This window comes from Neopelma chrysocephalum, unplaced genomic scaffold, assembly GCF_003984885.1.
Source record: "Neopelma chrysocephalum unplaced genomic scaffold, ASM398488v2 Primary Assembly neopelma1_43, whole genome shotgun sequence".
NCBI classification, from domain to species: domain Eukaryota; kingdom Metazoa; phylum Chordata; class Aves; order Passeriformes; family Pipridae; genus Neopelma; species Neopelma chrysocephalum.
This window is the reverse complement of record NW_020897702.1, coordinates 23809997-23831774: the sequence shown is the minus strand read 5'-3', so window position 1 is coordinate 23831774 and position 21778 is coordinate 23809997. Positions and strand designations below refer to the sequence as shown.

Genomic DNA, 21778 nt, shown 5'->3' with positions numbered 1-21778 from the left:
AACACAAGGAACACAATTTCATAGCAAATTGTTTAACAGGTAAGTGCATTTCACTGCAACAGCCCCTTCTTCGGGTTCTTCATGCTTTTAGGTACTCAAGTTTGTTTTTTACTCAAATATTGTCTCTTTGGCTCTTTCTACATGTGAAAAATACTCTTTAACTATACCAGCTATGAAAACCTGGCCAACACAACAGTTATGGAAACCTTTCTATTAAAGTGTTTAAAGGATGGCATCTTTTGAAATTTTCATTGTTAGTTTAATTGTATTATTTCCAGTAAAGTTAATCTAAACATTGTCTTCAGTATCAGTAAGTACATGAGCACTGAGTGCTACTTAAACTCCAACCAGACAGGAACCACAGCAGCACATAAATACTGTAACAAGATGGAAAAAAATTCCATAGAATAAGAACTCAGAAAGGTGTATGGCACTGCTGATATCCCAAGAGTGAGCTCAACAGTTGCATACAAAACAATTAACAACCACAAAAGTTTACTGGCCTCAATTCTGTCAAAATCAAAGTTCAAATCCTAGTGCAAGGGCTTTGTAATTTTGCAAGTATATAATTGAAGCTTACAGTAAAATGTACCTAAAGTTAAACCTAACATCTTTGTTGAACTTTATCTGGAGAAAACTGATGGAGGTGCTATAAATTTATTTTTTAAATACATTTAGAATACAAACTAAGAGACCTCCAAACACAAAGCAACGTGTATACAGAACACAGACAAACACACATAATTAGCCAAGTTCCCTGGGGTTTTGCTGTTGTTGTTACTTTATGTTTTATAGACAATCTTTATAAAAGATTAGTTTCATCATATGCATACTATATTAGAGGCATATTTCTACCACATTAATAATTTTAACATATTTTTAAAAAATCAGAATGTAAAATCTTGCCTTTGAAAACTTCCCAACAACCAATGTATTTAAGGATCACTAAGCAATCTCAAATTTCTAACAGTCTCTACATTTGAAAAATGCATGAATAAAGTTTACATATTTTTAAAAAAAGTTCACCAATCTCTCTTATGTACTTAATAGCTTGCCTCCTCCATAAATGTATGACACCTTTTCTTTCACCTCTCTCCTTTAATGCTTCATGTTTTCATGTTGTTGTCTTTATGAAAGAAACAAAAGTATCAAAAAGACACAAACAATACTCAGTTCAAACTTAACAAAATTCTATTAAGTACTCAGGGTAGATTTGGTTGGCATCGAAGATGACAAAGATCTTTGGGTTCCAGGTATTATCCACACAGCTGTCATACAAGTTCACAAAACTTCCATCTTTTGAAGGAGGTCTTATGTATTTTGAATCCCCACCGATATAGTCACCAGTTAATACACGAGCAAGAAACATGACTTTATCTGGTCTATGCAGATGAGGCTGCAGATTGACGCCATGAATCTGGAAAGTATCTCCATGCTTCATGGTCTCTTTGCAGAAATGGCTGGAATATGATGCATCTCTGGCGAAGTAGGTCCCTTTCAAATAAAAAAAAAGAAATCTGATCACATTCTTACCATGACAGCTTAACCACTAGAGCATGGATATCGGTACCAGGATGATGAAAAATGTCTGTTCTTTTATCTTCATTAGCAATCCTTTTTTTCTTTTATTTAAGTTGTTGAATTATAGCAACATGACCAAGTATTTTTAGTGTGAACATTTTAGTAGGGAGTCTTGTGATCAACACTGCTTTGCTGGGCATCCCTTCCCCGTGCTCCCTGGTCCTACCAGCCAGTTGTGATTACATTCATTACTGCATCTTAACTTTCTTAATTACACTTAATGTAAAAGCAGAGCTGTATTAAACAGCTCTTGGACAAACAGAGGGTGTGCATCACCAAGTATAATCTATAAGGAACACTTATCAATGTAGAACTGTTAGGATTACCAAACTGTTGTATGTGATAACTATACTTACCTTTTCCATATACAGCAGCATGCATCCCATTTATTCTCCAGTCAAAGTTATGAATACATATTGCTTCAACAAATTCATTACTGGTGCCATGAAATAGCATCTGCTCATTAATCGTTGGGACACCCCTTTTCTTCTTCAGCTGAGCTTTTTTCCTACAGAAAACACACAATACAGCATTACAAACAGCTGTACAATCACATTAAGTTACTACTGTGAAAACACTACACAGAGGACAAACCTAAAGCATTGCATACAGTCCACTTTGACAAATGCCTAGATGGTTCTAGTTTTTAAACAGGTCAGAATTATTAAGGTACATGTTTAGAAATCACACTTTTCTGAATACTGTGGACTATTTTCAGACATAGTCCAAGATTAAGAAAATAGGGGTTTTTATACCAATTTATCACCTTGGTTCATTTGGCATTAGTTTTAGTGTGGTCATTTTCTGCAGATACATTTTTTAAAAAAGCACACATTTCTCACATTTTGTTCCCTTCACCTACTTAAATAGCATGGTGGGAGGCATAGCAAAGTTGGTAGATTATAAAGTACTATTACCTAGGTAAATTGTGCAAATATTAAAAATAAAATCACCTAATGTTTTAGGCAAATTTACTTCCACATGATCACTTCATAATGGTTTTCTGAATTTATGGTTCACTAATACTTTTTAAAAGACATAGTTGTGCATTTGCAGGGTTACGTCAGTCTAAAATTTTGGACAAAAACCCTCCAAAAAAGCCACCTTGTGGTGAATGTATATTAATGTCATGGACAGAAAGCCATAGCACACTTCCAATTAAAGAGCAGATATATTTTCCATCAATCTTTAAGTGACTTTCTGTCAGTTGGGTTTTCCTAAGATCCATGAAGAAGTTGACTCTGCAGCTGTGTCTAACTCACTGAGCTGTTCATAGCTATGATCCCTTGACCGTCCAGGCAAAATCAAGTCAGAGCACATCATTGCTTTGTTCTTATCTGTGTACCTGAATTTTCTTCCAATAACAGCTACAATGCATGGGGCACTGTGCCACACACTCAGGCTTATCAAATTAAGCAATCTGCTTATAACTGGAGTGCATGCTTGGATTGGGAAAGAGTTTAGATGCAATCTGGGAAGTCTTATCAAAAACAGCCAGGGAAAGAGAAAGAGACAGACAGGGATGACTCTTGATCATATTAATGGCATTACATTGCTATTATGCATTATTTATAAATAAGTACATTTCACAGAAGTGAAAATCTTGCAGTAGTTAGTTTGAATGATACTTTTATCTGTTTTATTGTTCAGCATTTTGTTTGGGGTTTTTTTCTGCCCCACTCAGTGCAAACTAAAATACCTATGTCTTGGCAACTCACTTTTTTGTGCATGTTTTTTTCCCTACAACTGCTTTCCAAATCAGAAGAATGTCAGTATAATCTCAATGGCATCTGGGAGGTTTCACTACTAATCTTATTAGTGAATATTTTTTTATCAGAGACAGACAGGCTTCAGGCACTCAAGTTCCACTCTATTAGCAGTTCAACTAAACCTAAGAGCCAAGATTCCCTTCATCTTGAGAAAACTACCTGTGTGAGGAAACACCTTTCAATCTAAGGGCTACTAGTGCTGAACACTCAAAATTTTTCTATTATTAGCCCTCTGATCTCTGGCAATACATAATGTAGCCTAACTTCTCTTGAAACAGGGGAACAGAACAAATATATAGAAAAAGTGAATATTCAATTGTCAAAGAATGCTCTGTAACAGTCCTGCACTATCTCTGACCAGTTTATTTCCTAAAACCAATTTAGAATTGTCATTAATATGGGAACTACTGAAAGAGGCAAATGTGTTTTGACCACTATAGTGATGCAAATAATCATTCAAGCAATGCTCAAATGTAATCCTTGATCTTATCAATTAAACAAAACACTTTTTCAAAACCACGAAAGTTTAAGTAGCAATTGTTCCTCATAAGTAGCAGAATATACTGGACACACTGGGAAAGAATGAAGAAATGCCACAACAGGATGTTTTGTTAATTTGGAACAGAAATCAAGGAGCCCAACTATCCTAAAAAGCATCATCTTAGCACTTTTCACCAGCATTGACAAGCTAATCCAGTTCAACAAAATTAATCCACCACTCACAATATTTTCGTACAGCCAGTTTGCTCAATAAAAGCAAAAACCTACAGCAAAACTAAGTACCCATAGAGATGCTCTTTGTACACATGCAAGCACTTAAGTAATCTCACTGACCAAGACCATTTTTACTTGCTGTACTCCTCTGCAACTCCAACTGAGATGCATAAACAAAAATATGCTAGACTAAGCTTCACCTTCTTTTTAACATTCCTACCTGGGACACCAAATGAACTTCTAGGGAATTTGAAATGCTGGAATACCTATTACTTTCTAATATACTACCAGGCAATGATGTCTTCACCAGTGTCTGTAAGCCCATCTATTCCAAGGCAGTATTTTACCCTCAGAAGAAAAGCAGCTAAGCCTCAATTGCATACACTTAATCTAGTAATTTTCATTGCTACTTGTATTGTTTTTATACAGGAAAAAATATTTTAAAACTGGAAGTACTTTTCTCCCTATACTTTTATACTGTATAAGTACTAAAAAAGTACTTTGGTTTGTAGTCAATTATATGGTGATACTATAATACTCCTGACATATGAAATTCTAATTCCCACTCTCAGTTTCATACCTTAAGAGTATTTTGGCACAGCATCCATAGATTCAGAGTTCTTAAACCATGAATTCTATTCACTGACCAGTCATGAAAACTAGTACAGTCTCCAAATTATATCAGTTCTTAAACTAAGCAAAAAAAGGTCTTCCTTAGCCTTCCTCTGCCATCTACACTGGAGACTCAAAGAACATTTACTTTGAAGCCTGCTTGCCACTCCTATTGTCAGAAATTAAGATATGTATAAATATACCTCTACAGAAACATAATTCTATGAAGGTAGATGGTGAAACACAAGGCCAAGCAAATAAGCCTTAATATTTACACAAGGTAAATATAACCAAATCAATTTGCAATTAGAATTACAGAGTCATTTAGGTTGGAAAAACCCTTTGAGTCCAGCCATTAACCTCACACTGAAAAGTCCACCACTAAACCAAGGATGGTGACTCCACCACTGCGCTGGGCAGCCCATTCCAATGCTTGACAACCCTTTCAGGGAAGAAGCTTTTCCTAATATCCAATCTAAACCTGCCCTGGCACAACTTGAGGCCATTTCCTCTTGTCCTGTCGCTTCTTATATGGGAAGAAGAGACTGACCTTCACCTTACTACGACCCCCTTTCAGGTAGCTAAATAAGGTGTCCTCCTGAGCCTTCTCTTCTCCAGGCTAAACAATACCAGTTCCTTCAGCTGCTCCTTGTAACTCTTGTGCTCCAGACCCTTCACCAGCTTCGTTGCTCTTCTCTGGACACGCTCAGTGTCTTTCTTGTAGTAAGGGGTTCAAAACTGAACACAGGAGATGCAGCCTCACCAGTGCCCAGAGGGACAATCATTTCCCTGGTCCTGCTGGCCACGCTATTTCTAACACAGGTCAGGATGTCATTGGCCTTCTCGGTCACCTGGGCACATGGATGGCTCATGTTCAGCCAGCTGTCAAACAGCACCTCCAAGTCCTTTTCTGCTGGGCAGCTTTCCAGCCACACTTACCCAAGCCTGTAGTGCTGCATATTGTGACCCAAGTGCAGGACCTGGAACTTGGCCTTGTTGAACCTCATACAACTGGCCTCACCCATTGATCCAGCCTGTCCAGATCCCTCTGCAGAGCCTTTCTAACCTCCAGCAGATCAACACTCCCACCCAGCTTGGTGCTGTCTGCAAAGTGACTGAGGGTGCTCTCTATCCTCTCGTCCAGATCATCAATAAAGGTACAAAAGAGGACTGGCACCAACCCCGATCCCTGGGGAACCCCGCTAGTGACTGGCCACCAACTGGATATAACTTCACTCACCACCACTCTCTGGGCTCACCCATCCAGCCATGTTTTTACCCAGTGAACAGTGCACCTGTCCAAGCCATGGGCTGCCAGCTCCTCCAGAATGCGGTGGGAAATAGTGTCAAAGGCTTTACTGAAGTCCAGGTAAACAGTATCTGCAGCCTTTCCCTCATGCACCTTGTCATAGAAGGAGAACAAGTTGATCAACCAGGAACTGCCTTTCCTAAACCCTTGCTGGCTGGGCCTGATCCCCTGGTTGTCCTGTACATGCTGTGTGATGGCACTCAAGACAAGCTGTTCCACGACCTTCCACAGCATCAAAGTCAGGCTGACAGATCTGTAGTTCCCCAGACCCTCCTTCCGATGCTTCTTGTGCATGGGTGTCACATTTGCTTATCACGAGTCTGCTAGGACCTCCTAAGGGGAGCCAAGACTGCTGGTAAAAAAATGGCTTGGTGAGCACTTCCACCAAGTAGCCTCAGGTGGATCCTATCTGGCCCCTAGAGTTGTGTGTGTCTAAGTGGTGTAGCAGGTCGCTGAGAATTTCCCCTTGAATTATGGGGGCTCCATTCTGCTCCCTGTCTCCATCTTCCAGGTCAGGGTCTGGGTGCTTGGAGAACAACTGGTCTTACTATTAATGCCTTCTTTGCCTCAGTATTTAAAGTACCTCAGCCTTTTCCTCATCCTTTGTGACTACTTTTCTCCTCACATCCAGTAAAGGATGGAGATTCTCCATAGCCCTCCTTTTGTTGTTGATTTATTTATAAAAATACTTTTTATTGTCTTAGTGGCCAGACTAAGTTCTAGTTGGTCTTTGGCCCTTCTAATTTTCTCCTGGCATAACATCACAACATCCTTTAATCCTCCTGAGTTGCCTGCTCTTCCTTCCAAAAAGTCATAAACTTTCTTTTTCCCCTAAGTTCCATCCAAAGTTCTCTGTTCAGCCAGGCTGGTCTTCTTCCTCAACTGCTTGTCTTTCAGCACACAGGGACACGAGTCTTTAGGATTTCCTCCTTGCAGAATGCCCAGCCTTCCTGGACTCCTTTGCCCTTCAGGACTGTCTCCCAAGGGATTCTGTCAAACAGCCTTCTAAACAAGCTGAAGTCTGACCTCTGAAGCCAAGCAGCAGTTCTGCTGACCTTTTTCCTTACTTCTCCAAGAATAAACAAACTTAATTAAGAGTACGAGAACTCAACCATCAACATTATAAGGAAAATAATTTCCTTATACATATTAGTGATATAGCTCTCAATTAACAATAAATTACATATTATTCAAAAAAAATCACAAAACTTACTTTAATATACATCTGGTTAGTTATTTCTTCACTATTTAACTTAATTCAGTTGGTTTTATTAGTGTAATACATCTTTAAAACTTCTGATATGTACTCCTTCTTAGAGGCTACACAAAAAACTTTTGTCAAATACAACTGCTTAAGACTGATATTACAAAATAAGTGGATGCAGAACTGAGCACTTCCTACTTCTTCCAGGCCAGTACGACATGAAGAGGGAAAAGCCAACAACTCAGAACAAGGTTTTGTAGCACATGAAACTTAAGGAAATTGGAGAAATATGTGTTAACTAGACACTTAATTCTGTCCTGGGTTTCATAAGGTTGAGAAACTCAACAAGACACAAATATTCATTTTCTTTGTTCAGTAAAAATTAAAATACTACAATCTTCTCAAGGAATTATTTTACAAAAAGCTTGGTTTTGTTTTCCTTACTTCACTGTAAATATTATGGGCATGTGGACATTCTGAACATCTTTAATGCATTAGTCTTATCTGTGCTACACTATAACTAATGCATTTCTACAAGTATTACATTTCTGCACCTGTAAAAGCTACAGAGTCTTGAAAATGGAAGTTTGAATAGAGAGAAATGATAAATAAGAAAATTTTTAAAAGATAAAAAGTAACACAAATTTTCATTAATAATAAAAACAATTAAACATATTTCTGCTACATAACTTCAAAACTTGCTCCATTAACAATCCTAAGACTGTTGGGTTTAGAAATAATCTCACCTGCAAAAAAACTCCCACAAGTCTAGATTTTGTATTCTCTTAATTCTTTTAATTCGGTGGCTATCCATTGTTTTTCCAAAGAGACTAGAAACTTCATTATATTCATTTGTTTTCTTTTGCAATGGAATAAGCTGGAAAAAAAGAGGTTAGTACGATTTCAATTCAATGCATTATTTCATTATCCCACATTTTTGACCAACTTGCATACCAACTCTTACCTGGTATGGCTCCTCAGTATTTACATTCTCCCAGTGCGAAGGCATAGGGATAGCCTCATTTTCACAGATGAAACTTCAAACAAAAAAGGTAAAAATACATCACACTAAAGACATGAGGCATTTGTTTCCTGTCAAACTCCTGCTCCAAACAATACAGTATGCAAAAAAACCAAAACCCCACAAGGTTTATGCAGAACTACTCAGGGTTTTAATTCAACCAAGGCTGTTGCCAGCAGGTAAAGTCAAAGGCAAGAGGTCTTATTTTGTATTCAAATTCTGCCTTAGCTTTTTATAACTAAACCATGGCAATGAACAGTTTTAATACACCATCTACCCAACAAAAGATAGGAAGATAAAGCAGAAGAAGTGGTCAAAAAGTTCCACAACATTACAAGAGCAACATTGATTTAGAAATGTGACAGTGAACACACAGTCCAAACACTCCAAACTATGAGGAATTACAACTAGCCTATCTGGAAACTGAGCCCTCATTTGAAGTAGTTAAAAGCATCATTTAAAAATACACACTTGAAAATTACAGTTTATTTAAAAGAAAAAAACAAAACAACAAAACCTTAAAAAAGAGTGTTTTAAGCATATGCACTGCATTTGTAGCAACTTTTAAGTCTTAAAACTGGGACTAAAAGAAGGAATCACCTGAAAGTAAACAATGTCATCACATGGAAATCAGAGTACTGAATGCAATTATTTGAGAAACAAAAAAAGGTAAATTGCCACATCATTGCATGCACTGTTCAGCAAATATATAGTGAAAAAACAGCTAACACTTCAAAAAAACCAAGCCTTCTTGAAAGTAAGTGTAAACAGATGGCTAGTACATTTCTTATGAAAAATTACAAATTTCATTTTGAATGTATAATCAGACTACAATTCAGAACTAAAATTATTTCTCAGAAACTATCTGGGGAAAAAACCCCACATATTCCACGTAGTCAATTTCACCTGTGATAGTTCAGTTTATTGTTTAGAGAGCATCAGATTTACATCAGCGGGGCTTTACATCTAATGACCGATCAAATGGTAAAAAACTAAAGCAATTAGACTAAAAAAATCTGGTTGTTACAACACAATTTCTTTAACTTCAAATAATTTTAGAGCAAATGACTAAAACACAGGCAAGAAAATATAACTCAATCTTTTTTGCTGTTATAGTAATAGTTCTAAATAATTTATGAATGGAACAAACTGCCCCAATTCTGATTCAACAGGAGCAAGTGAGTCCAATGGCTAGAGTCAAGCTGAGCTTTAAGAACCCTGACAAAGGATATAAGTATACAGCATGCCTTCCCTCTCTCAATACAAATCCCTTGCTTTCTCAGAAAACAAAAGATAAAAAATTAACTAAAAAGTATCTTGTCACCGATGAAATGTCTTCCTTCTTCACTTGACTAGCTCTCACACGTTGGTTCACCTCTCAAATTGTTTCATGCAAAAAGCAAATAAATATAAACAATAAAGACAAAACATTTTTGTTTCATTTTACTTAAAAGAATCAGGAATGAAATAAAAATAAGGAGTCTTCCTTTTATTTCCTTACCTGAATGAATTGATAGAAAAGGGAGCTCGCTTTATTGGACGTTGCTTAAGGGTAGTCAGGTTGATTTGTTTCATCACTGAACATAAAACAAAAGTTAAAATGAAAATTTCTAGAATTCATCTATAGCATCGGAAACATTTACGTGACATTTTTTAAAATAACATTACTACACCCTAGGTTGCTTGACAGGGATTCCTTTTTCAGCAATTAACAAATCAGCATTTTCAATAAATATTTCTGAATGCATTGTCATTTATGAGTTGGAAAAACGCACAATTATCACACACAAAATGTTTATTTTTAAAATACCCATCTAAAATTCAGCTTCTCTAAATCACTGGCAAAACTTCCACTGACTTTAATAGGATGACAAAGAATATTACTACTATCCTTAATGTAAGATATTATGACCTAGAGACAGTGACAAAAATTGTTCTTTAATATTTGCATTTAGTTTTTTTATTCTGGATGCAAAACAGTTTTTTTAAACAGACATTTCAACACAAGTAAACATAAAAACTCCTTGTATTGTTACATACTACTTTACGGCCAGTACATTGTTATTTTACCCAGTCCTCACTTTCTGTATTTGAAATACTTGAAATTTGAGTATATTACAATACATATTTATTTCCTTGATTTCCTATATTTAAACATATAGCCGTTTTGTAATTTAATCAGAAAATAAACAATCTACAAATGGAAAAACTAAAAAAAAAAAAAGGAAGTTATTAGAACACATCTTCGAACAAAAAACAGATTACATTTATATTTAGTTGCATACATTAGAAACCTGTAATATTCTGTAACTAACAAGAACGACACAAGTGAGATCTTTACAATTTATTAGAAAATCTTTTTGCCTATCTCCTTATTATTCTGAGAACAGAACTGGCTTCAACTACCTGCTAAATTATTAAATCACTTTGATGCCAGTATTTTGCAGAAAACTTCCTTCATAGCAATGTTTCTTAAACAGACTCCGAATGGAAGAGGTTTTTCAAGCTTACAGGAAGTTGCATGTTAAAGAAAAACAGTTCAAACTTCACAGTTTAATCGATGTATGCTACACACCACCTGCAGTTGAGGCAAGCAGCAAGTAACATGATGGACAGCTATGAAACAAGACATGCTAGCACAGTAATAAATTACACTACAAAAATGTAACAGGGCAGCAGCTTTTACAAACTCATATGAACTTTCCTGTAAAGGTGGCATTTTCAATTAAATGTTTTTGCACTAGATATGAGGACAATAACTTGGTAAATAAACAAATGTGCTGTGTATCTGGCACTTTCCATTACTTAAATTTACTCTATGAAAAGATACATACCTGAAAAGTCCAGCATGTAGTTAAACTTTGCAGTCGTAAAAGACAGAGAACCATGTGGGTTTGTTCGGAAACTCCTTTCAATATCTTCACTGCTAATAGAGCAATGACTGTTTGAATCAGTCTTCAAAATAAATAAAATAAGTGAAAAAGCACATTTAGACAAATTCAGCAATAGGTAGTTGGATGTACGGAAATCCACCACAGCCAATATAACTTCATAGGGATTTACCTGAAACATATGCCATTTACCACACTCAGCCAAATAAAACCAGCCCCACTGGGTATCAGAGGTATCCATCTCTTCAACTGGACTTTCCATTTTTGGAAATACATCTTCTGATGGTCCTTGGAGCATTTCCTGAAACATTCACACATATACACAAAAAAAAAATTTAATCTGAGAAATTTATAAAGAAGCAAAATAAAGTGCATTTGCAATACTTACAAAAAATCCTGGCAGATGGAGGGCATATTTGTTTTTTTTTCTTTTTCAGAGGAAAATTCTCAATTTGCTACTTACACAGTATTAAATCCTTTAAGTTAGTTAAATATTTTCCAAACTCTCTTAATTGTCTGTAAAGTATGCCAGTAAAGGCAAGTTATAGGCTTTAACATACCAAAGAGAGGTGCTAAATTTCACACTGATGGTTGAAGGATCAAGGCTATTCAGATATATACAACAGCCTCTCCATTACCTGCTACTCAGAAATTATGTGTTGGGGTTACATCAAACAGCTTGATGAAAACATCTACTAGGTGTTCACCAACACTGAACAAATCAGACTGGATATCAAAAGTTGTAAGAAAAAAATTTCAAAACTAAGTCAAAGAATATAATTATTTAACTGTGTAAGAGCACACTACATTATCCTTCCTCAATGCATGACGGACAGTTTCCCCCTCTAATACACCCACTTAAAAATGACACAGTAAAATTACTGGTACTCTGTACTTGTATTTACAGAGAAGGTTCACAGCATAAGCCAGAGTGGCTTCCACACAAGCAATGACTACCACAGTTGAGGTGCTGCAGGATGGAAGAAAAAGGACTGAAGAAAGGATACAGCAGAGGTCTAAAAATCATGACAAAACCAAACAGGGAATAAAGAATCACCTTTTTTTTTCTGACAAATGGAGACACCTATTGAAGGTTGCAAATGTCAAGTTCAAAAAAAGTGAAAGATAAACTTCCTGAACCAGAGGAATTCCTATTCATGGTATGGTGTGGATACTGCAAACTGGAAGTTTAAACAGCAGCTAGACAAGTTCAAGCCAACCAGAGCTCTGCTAGAATACCTTTAGAAGAACCTGTTAGTCCCTACCACATTTCAGCTCATTCTTCATTCGCCAATAAAATTCTGAAAACTCTGAAAGTGCTTGTCTCCACTTGCATGTATTTCCTAACAAGTCAACCCTCTGCAACAACCTTCCCAAGCAAAAATTCTAAGTAAGTTAGGGGGAAACCTTTCAGAAAAAGAAGCTTGCACTACTCCCAGAAAAGGTCAGCAATTTATCCACTCTTAACTGTTTAACCAAAACACTTTGGCACTCTTCCCAAAAATTTCCTCAATTTCACTTCTGCTTCCAAGAAGTGAAACAATAACCTCCAGCAGAAGTAAGTCAAACAATATGCAGTTTATATCTTAGATGCTTCAGTTGTTTCCTGATCACTTCAACCCAGAAAAAAGTAAGGTCCTGAAGAAGACAAATACTGGAAACTAGAGGCAAGAACCACCTGGACAGTGCTACGGGGGCAGGAGTTAAAGAAGCGGGAGAGCAGAAGGCACTTCTAACATTACCCTTCCCTCCCCCCTACTTTTCCCAAGTTAGTGGTTGTTTGAAAAACAATCTGAGATACTTCTTTGTGATAACAGCTATAGACTGCATTATAATCATCGAAAACTCCAAAGAGTGTTCAGAAAACAGGGAATCAGAAGTGGACCTCCACATCCCTAACTTGCAGAAACTGAGGGCAAACCTTCAGTACAAATGGAAGCCTGCCCAAGGCTACACACATGGATTGCTCCCTCAAGTTCAAGCAGAACTACACCAACGGTACATCAGCTGCATGGAAAAAATATTTTGAAAGAGGTAAGAAAATCATTCTCCATTTCAGAGGACATCTGCCAACATTTCTTCACTTCTTCTATTCCTCACAGCAACACAGAGTCACAGAACCTACATTCACTTGGTGTTAAAAGCACAACTGGCCAACAGTTTTTGACTATAATCTTTCATCTTCAACTTGATTCTTTTTCTCAAGTAAGCATTTGGCTATGTTCTACCCTACAGAGAGAAGGCAGAGAGGCAGATGCAGCCTGCACTTTTTTAAAGCTAAGACAAAAGCAATTCAGGCTTTTTTGGTAATGTTAAGTCTTCTCATATTCCCACTAAAACAGCCAGACCTCAGCTCCATTCCACTGCTGGTTCAGGGCCTTGACTCTGATCAATCAAATCAGTAACACCTTTCAAACAAGAGAGAACATGTCTTTACAAGCAGAGAGGCACGATTACCAGTGCCTGTCAACACACAGTCCTCCAGGGGCAATACAACCTCCAGAATAAACAATTTACTAGGGAGACAGTTATTCCCATAGCTTTCAAAAATATTACATTTAATCTACATATTACCCTCTTCACAAAGTCTAGGGTAAGCAGATAGATTCCAGGATACTTCAGAAGCATGGAGAAATGACCCAAAGGCATGAACATGTAAAGCCATAAAACCAAGAAAGCTGTTCTCAAAGGTGACACAAATCCAACATGCTGGTGGGAATTACTGATTAATTCAATATTAAACGCACACCATTTATTAAGCATGAAGTAGCTTTTTGAGAGGGACTTATTAGCACTGTTTCTACTGATCTAGGAGTTACCAGAACAGCTCAAATTAAACAAATTACTCTGGCAGGAAAAACATCATTCCAAACACGATGAATGCTTGTTGTATGCTGTGACTGAATGGCCTTACTACTACTGGTAATGCACTGCCTCGTTTTTCTAGAAGTACTTTATGTTTGAATGATAAACATGCTTTATAGTGTGTAGAGTCACAGAATGGTTTGGGCTGGAAGGACACTTATAGGACCATGTAGTCCAACACCCTGCCCCATCCAACCTGGCCTCGAACACTTCCAGGGATGGGGCATCCAGGCTTCTCTGGGCAACCTGCGCCTCACCACCCTCATGGTAAAAAATATAACAGTATCCCAATGGGCTACTCTGTATTCTTGTGCTGTCTGCTTCCACTTGGCACATTGTACCTACAAACACCAACTTGGTATAATTCCCTGCTGGAAACACAAGCAGTGCCAAGGGATTCTCCGGCTCTTCCTCGGAGAACACGACACCTGATTAGGAGACTTGTCTGAGGTAGCGTGCAGGGCTTGGCAGGGGAGGCGAGGAGGAACACCATCAGCACCAGGACGGGACACCAGGTGAAATGACAATGCCCTTCCCACCTGCACCCCCACGCACCGGCTCTGTGCTGCCGAAGGCCACCGTCGCAGTCACACCTGCCACCGAACCCTCCAGAGCCGAGTCCATTGCAGCTCAAGGGCACGGCCGGGCAATCGAGCCAAGCACAGCACCACTAGCCCCTCATTGGGGCCGCAGGCCGCTCCTACACACACGGTGGCCAACGCCCCCCACCCCCTTGCGCAACCTGGCAGCGCGCTCGGCGACGGGGCGGGGCGGGAGGGGCAGCGGCCTGCGGGGCGCGCGGGGCACGGGCTCGAGGGAGAAGGACGGGAGGAGCGGCCGTTCCCTTCCGTTCCGCGGCCCGCCCGCACTCACCGCATGCGCCGCCCCCCCCGGGCGCGCTCCCCACATGCCGCGCGCGGGGGCCGCTCCGCTCCGGGCGCTTCCGTTACCGGCGGCCGGGGAAGGGGCGGGGCGACCGCCGCGCTGGGCCGCGCCCCATTGGTTCGTCAGCGCTGGGTATGCAAATGACAGCGGAGTGGGTGGTGTGAATGCGAGGGGTGGAGCCACTGTCGTGAGGCGAGGGAGGGGGAGACTGAGGCACAGCCACAGTACCGGTACTGAGCAGTACTAAAACCAGTCCCAGTCACAATACAAGTCCCAGTTCTGGTACCAATGCCAGTACCTGTACCAGTCCCAGTTCCTGTACCAGTACTGACTGGCACCAATACCAGTACGAGGCCCACTTCAAGTCCCAGTTCCGGGCCCAGTTCCAGTCCCAGTCTCAGTACCAGGCCAAGTTCCAGGGGCAGTCCCAGTTCCAATACCAGTAGCAGTACCAGTGCCAGGCCTGGTTCCAGTCCCAGTTCCAGTCCCAGTTGCAATCACAGTTCCAGTAACACTATACCAGGCCTATTTCCTATCCCAGTCCCAATTCCAGTACCAGTTCAGGTACCTATACCAGTATCTGCACCAGTATCAGGCACAGCTCCAGGCCCAGTACCAGTTCCAGTCACAGTATCAGTACCTGTACCAGTACAGGTAGCAGATCCACTACCGCTAACAGTCCCTTGCACCAACCAGAGCCGTGATACGCCCTCCACTGCTCTGTATCCCACCACCTGGTCTTATAGTTCTTTTGATTCTTGGCCTTAATAGTAATGGGCCTCTGCTTTACCAAGAAATATTTGTTGTAATTATTGGTAATTTGGTAATACAACAGCCCATCATTTTCTTGTGAAATACAACTCTTCATTTTCCTGTGAAGCACAGGTACACTTGAGCCCATACATGCATTCATTTCTGCACATGCAGCTTTTTAAAGAACTGATGCCACATTGACGCCAGGCATGGCAGCAGACGTGACCATCACACCGTGCATAGAGCATGGTCAGCCAGTGCAGTGCAAAGAGAGCAGCAATAAGAGCTGCACCCTGTTGCGGGCACTCAGGGCCCATGGGCAGCTTCATGTTATGACTGAGGTCTAGAAGCCTCAGCAACAGCAGCTCCAGGACCAGTTAGTAAGAGAGTTACTACAGTCATGAATGTAGTTGACCCCAGCCTTTTGGTGCAGATAATCTAGGATGGGAGCTGCTGAGCAGAAAAGCAGGCAGTAACAGCAGCTACATCAGTCAGCCAGGGGCCTGGTAACATCAAAAAACCACGTAGTCATCATACATGTGTGCAGTCACTGAAGCACATCCTGCAGTGAAGGATTTTCGTTGAGCAGCATGCCAAAAACAACACAGGTGGATTGAAAATGAATTTCGCAAATTCTGAGGGAGTGTCAGGCAGGATACATATCCAGATTCTGGCTGTGCTGACCTTGCCTCTGAATGCAGAGTTAGAAAAGGTTATTTTTCTGAGTTAAAAAGTCAAACAGCCTGTGGTGAATCACAGGAGGTATTTTACTGGCATGAATATGAGGCTTCTGGAATAAAGGAGCTTTCTGGAAGTCGAGGCATCTTTTCTCAGCCATGATATTTGTATTGACATTGTTGGAAAGCACATAAAAATTGTGGGGAACGTATCCTTCCTGTCCTGCCTTTCTTTATGAATATATACATCGGATAGAGGTAGGGGGGATTCTGTTACCACCTTAGCTATTCAATGTCTGTTGAACATCTTTTTTTGCTTGAAAAGATGCTGGCAATGCTTTATGTTTAACATTGGCCTCTTTGAGTCACCTATTTCTATTTTTATTACTGCCAGTTGTGGATTTTTAAAATAATGGTCAGGTTTGTTGTAGAATTTGCATAAGTGTATCTGAAGTTACATTAGCACAACACACAGTTTTCTAGGAGACGAAAGTTTTAACGAAGTTTCTGCTGCTATGCCTTGAAGCATGGGATAGAATTGAGATTTATGTTGTGTGTTTCTTCCCTTTCTTTGTATGTTTAGACTGACAATTAATGTAAGCCTTTCTTGAGATAAAAATATCTTCATTACAGTGAAAACATAGCTTGTTAGAGTGACTGTATTATCAGGAAGCTACATGCTAATGCCAGACTCTTTATAGCAACAACAATTTAAAAACCCTTACAATCCAAAGATTTCAGTGGATATCTTATGTATTGTGTGCAGTCTAACAGCTTATCTGAAGAAGACATAATTGGATTAATTGATTCTCATCAGCCACTATTTCAAGCAGCAAAAAGGCAGAAACTGGAGAGGTTTGGACACATGACTTGAGTTACAAATTCGTTCTTTCAGGGAATGGTCAAATGGAAGTGAAAGAGAGTGCTGCCTAGTACATAAATTGTAGGATCATAGAAGGACTCAGGTTTGAAAGGACTCATGAAGTTATTTAATCCAGTCTCCTTACCAAAGCAGGCCTAACTTCAAATCTAGATTAGATTGCTCAGTTTCTCATCCAGCGTTTTCGTTTTTCTTTTTTTTTTCCTCCAGGCATGTTTGCTGAACTGTTTTCAGGGGTAAAGAGTTTTTTCCTTCTGCCCAGCCAGAATTTCTTGTGTTGCAACTTGTGTACATTGACTCTTTCCTTTCGATATAACCCTGTGAGATGAGTTCCCTCAGTCTTCCTTCTGATGCCTTCACTTGTAGAAAAATAACAGACATAGCTCCAAGCTGCTAAAAACCAGCTGAAGTAGAGGTAAATTACAGTCAGAACCCTAACATAGTGCCTCTTTAATTGGATCAGACAGGGGATTAAAATAGGATTCAGGTTGGAATGCACTTCAGTCGTCTTTGGGGAGGGCTACAAAGATGTTCAAAGGGCTGGAGCACCTCTCCTATGTAGACGGGCTGAGAGAGTTGGGGCTGTTCAGCCTGGAGAAGAGGCAGTTCCAGGGAGATCTCATTGTAGTCTTTCAGTACTTAAAGGGGGCTTATAAAAAAGAGGGAGAGCAAGTTTTTTACATGGACATGCAGTGATAGGACAAGGGGGAATGATTTTAAACTGAAAGAGGGTTTAGATTATATTAGGAAGAACATCTGTCTGTGAGAGTAGTGAGGCACTAGAATAGGTTGCCCAGAGGAGCTGCAGATGCCCCATCCATGGAAGTGTTCAAGGACAGGTTGGATGGGGCTCTGAGCAGGCTGGTCTACTGAAAGATGTCCCTGCTTATGTCAGGAGGGTTGGTACTAGATGATCTTTAAGATCCCTTCCATCCCAAGCCATTCTATGATTATATGATCTTGCACAACCTCCTGATTAAATCAGGGTCAATCATGAGTCATTTTGTTCAGGACTGTATCCAGTCAGGTCTTGAAACCTACAAGGATATAGACTGCTCAACCTCTCTGGACAACCTCTTCCAGCGCTTGATACTTGACTCCCATTGTGGTGAAGAAATTTTGCCTCTATCCAATCATTACAGCTTAAGCCTTCTGCCTCCTCCTGCCACCATGCACTACTGTGAAGAGCCTGGCCTGGTTTTCTTGTTAACCTCTGTACGTATTGGAAGATTGAAGTTAGCTGCTCCCACCCAAGCCTTCTCCATGCTAAACAAGTCCAGGTCCACCAGTTTGTCCTTACAGGGCTAGTGCTTCAGCCTCCTGACTGTCATGGTGGTCATCTTGCTTCAGATGATCAGTGCCTTTCTTGTACTGATGAGCACCAAACTGGATACGGTGTTTTAGACAGAGTTAACAAACCCTAGTATTCCTTTGAGATCCTGGGTAGGGTCCTGCTCTTTTATAGTCAAGGGTGCAGTTGTCCTACACTGCCTCCAGGGCACACTGTGGGATCACATCCAGCTTCCCATCCACTAGGATCACGACACCTTTTCAGAATAGCTGCTCACCAGGTAATTTCCTAACCTGTATTGTTGCCAGAAATTATTTCTTCCCAGATGCAGAACTTTGCTTTTGTCCATATTCAATTTCATAAGTTTCCTCTGAGCCCATTCTTCCAGCTTGTCTATGTCCTTCTAAAGAGCTGCTCTCTGCCCTTGAGTATATCAAGGACAAGACAAGGAAGGTAAACTGCCATTAAACATTTTCTGAGGGGGGAAAGTCAGTGATTCTTTGGTATTTGCATTTCATAGGAGATTAATTTTTAATTATAAATGTAATGTTGCATGCATACAACAGAATGATAACGTAAATGATAATGAAATATAATTCTGCCACCATTAACTGAGAGTTAGCAGAAACCAAACAGAACAACCAAAGAAAGATTGAAATATAAACATTCCATGCACCCCCAAAAAACCATAACAATACAATGACTGTGCCATTAAAATAAAATATTGACAGTGTTTTGCCACTTTTTGAAAACTGTAAGATTTTGTCATGGGAATGTGTATTGCAGTATAAAGGAAATGGTAGGATGCATGTGGTATCCACAAACTTGTACACTTACAAGTACAGTTTCCCACAGGCAAGAGAATGAGGAAATACTCTACTTATTACAGAGCATCACATCTAAAGGCAATGGCTGTCCACCTCAAATATGGCATTGGTCTTGAGATGTGGAGGAAGCTGTAGAAGCAAATCATTATGCATTCTTTCCTTGAAAGTCCACATTGTCTTGATTTGTTGTTCAAAGAGCTGTTAGATGTGTCAAGCAATCTTTCTTAACCTGACTCTCCTGCATCCTTCTGTGTTCTAGAAGATACTCTTCTAGCTCTGTTACTGCTGTGCTTTCCCCGGTTATGCCTATTTTGCACTCTCCGGGAAATGGAAAAGGTCTAGGAACATCTGAGTTCTTTGATGCTTTCTTTTTTTTTTCAGTGATACTACCTGGAAGTCATGATCCCAAACAATACCTGTTCTACCCCATATGGAGAACACATATGTTCTACCCCCATGGAGAACACAAGCCACAGACAAGAATCTTCCTTGTCTCCTTTTGCTTTTCTGTCATATTTCTGGATGTTCTTTTTCCCCCTAGTTGTCTCACTCTCATACCCAATACTTCACCATTATTTGGTTGCTTAAAATTGCCAGTTGCCTTTCTGTCTCCTTTTATGGGTAGACTGAGCTACAGCATCTCAATTTGTCTTTTTTGTTGTTTGTTTTTATGAAGGAGGAGTCCTTCACTGACATTAATTGAATTTAAATGCAAATAGATGCAATTGTAGCAGCAGGAGAACCGCAGAGAGCTTTTAGTTTGTTTTTCTCCAGAGAAGGACATAGAGAATCCATGGGCACAGAGAACACTTTGATACCTGCACTCATTTTGGACTCCTATCTTTTCTAGGCTAGCACAACCATGTATCTCTAACTGCAGCATTGCATAATGACATCAAGGCCTGAGCCAAACAGCCAAAACAGTGAGAGAACAAGATAACCTCAAAAACGAGTGCCAGCACCAGTGCAGTTTCTCAGGTATAACACAAACAAAATGGGGCTGGTTCTCATTGATGCTGCAGTGCTGCTCCCTGTGTGTTGTTCTAATGACTAAACTTCACTCATCACCCTACTTCCCTTACTTTGTGTAGCATACTATGCATCCTTCTGTGCTTCTATGTACATATCACACCTGCACTGGACTCTGTCAGCCTAAGATTTGAATATAAACATTAATTCTACATACAGAGAAAAAAAAGACTTACCCAGAGCCTGATGCACTCCTCTCCCACCTTTCATGACAACCTAGGAAAGGATGCAGGGACTACTTGCAACCTTGTTCAATGACTGGGGATGACATTGCTGTCCACCTCATCTCCTGATGAACACTGCTGTCCACCTCATCAACACTGATGAAGGGAACAGCTTCTCCATCTTTGCTCCCTGTGCTGAGCTGTACTATCTCTGAGGAGAGAAAAGCATTTGCAGAGAACTTTTGTGCTCAGTTACATTGGGCAGCAGAAGCAACTGTAGTTTCAGTAGTTTCTTCTGTGTCTGCGGAATGCAGTGAGCAAGATTGGGATGATCGGAGACAATACCACACTGCAAACTGTGGGGTTGTCTGGGAAGTCTGGAGAGAATAGTCATCCGTAAGAAGTAAAGGCAAAATTGCATTCCCCATCTCTCTGAATCTTCATGATGTCTCTATCCACCAGCACTCAAGTGATGCTTAAGAGTGTACTAGGGTCTGTCTGCAATAGTGTTAATTTTCTTTGTAGCAAGCTATATGATGCTGTGTTTTGGATTTGTGACTAAAGCAGCCCTGGTAAGACACATGTGTTTTGGCTATTGCTGAGTAGTGCTTGCGCAGCATCAAGGCTTTCTCTTTTTCCCACTCAGCCCTCCTCAGGGGCAGGCAAAAATTTGGAGGGGACACAAGCAGGACAGCTGACCCAAATAATATTGTATGCTCTATAACATCATATACAGTAAGAGAAATTGAGGAGAGATTTTGGGGAGGTAGCCATTGCTCAGAGACTAGCTCTGGACATCACTCTGCTTTTGCATCACTTTTTCCTTCACTTACTAAACTATATTTATCTCAACCCATGAGTTTTCTTGCTTTTGCTCTCCCCATCTTACTGTGGTTTTGTGAGAGGAGTGAGTGAGATATCGTGTGGTGCTTAGCTGTGGGTGAGGGTCAACCTGCTACAAAGCGAGAAAAGAAAACCTCCAGTCTCTCTCTGCTGTACACATAGTCATGCTTCCACACAGCTACAGAACATTCCCATACTCGAATATGTGCACATACATGCAGCCCAGCATCTGCTCTAATGCAGTCACTCACCACCCCACTGTTTACCCTAGGACAACACAGGTGCTGTGAATTGCCAAGGAATGCGTCACAGCCAGCTGAATCTGAACCACGCTTGAGCCAGCACTGTGACAGTGGTTGGAAGCTTCCTTCTACAGGGTATAGACGCATCTACTGACTTTGTTTGCTGCCTCACGTGACCTGTTGATTGAGGGAAATTAGACCTGAGACTGTTGCAGAGAGCA

The 21778-nt window shown here is 40.1% G+C and overlaps 1 protein-coding gene and 1 long non-coding RNA gene across 5 annotated transcripts; one reads left to right on the top strand and one right to left on the bottom strand.

Moving 5' to 3' along the window:
- Positions 1 to 667: 667 nt before the first annotated feature.
- On the bottom strand, positions 668 to 15399 carry PARP11 (poly(ADP-ribose) polymerase family member 11). Of its 4 annotated transcripts, none has more exons than XM_027677682.1 (8): positions 15304 to 15399; positions 11274 to 11402; positions 11045 to 11165; positions 9712 to 9787; positions 8154 to 8226; positions 7936 to 8066; positions 1938 to 2089; positions 668 to 1494 (listed from the first exon to the last, which is right to left on the bottom strand). In XM_027677682.1, exons 2-8 carry the CDS (start codon positions 11397 to 11399, stop codon positions 1181 to 1183), a joined length of 993 nt encoding a protein of 330 aa, XP_027533483.1. In that variant the 5' UTR covers positions 11400 to 11402; positions 15304 to 15399; the 3' UTR covers positions 668 to 1180. The 4 variants fall into 4 exon arrangements, with proteins under 4 accessions (XP_027533483.1, XP_027533481.1, XP_027533480.1 ...); XM_027677680.1 differs by lacking the exon at positions 15304 to 15399 and adding an exon at positions 14840 to 14915; XM_027677679.1 differs by lacking the exon at positions 15304 to 15399 and adding an exon at positions 14522 to 14790.
- LOC113964895 lies at positions 14904 to 21778 on the top strand. Its single transcript, XR_003533329.1, has 3 exons — positions 14904 to 14983; positions 17372 to 17397; positions 21587 to 21778. It is a non-coding gene; the product is annotated as an uncharacterized LOC113964895 (long non-coding RNA).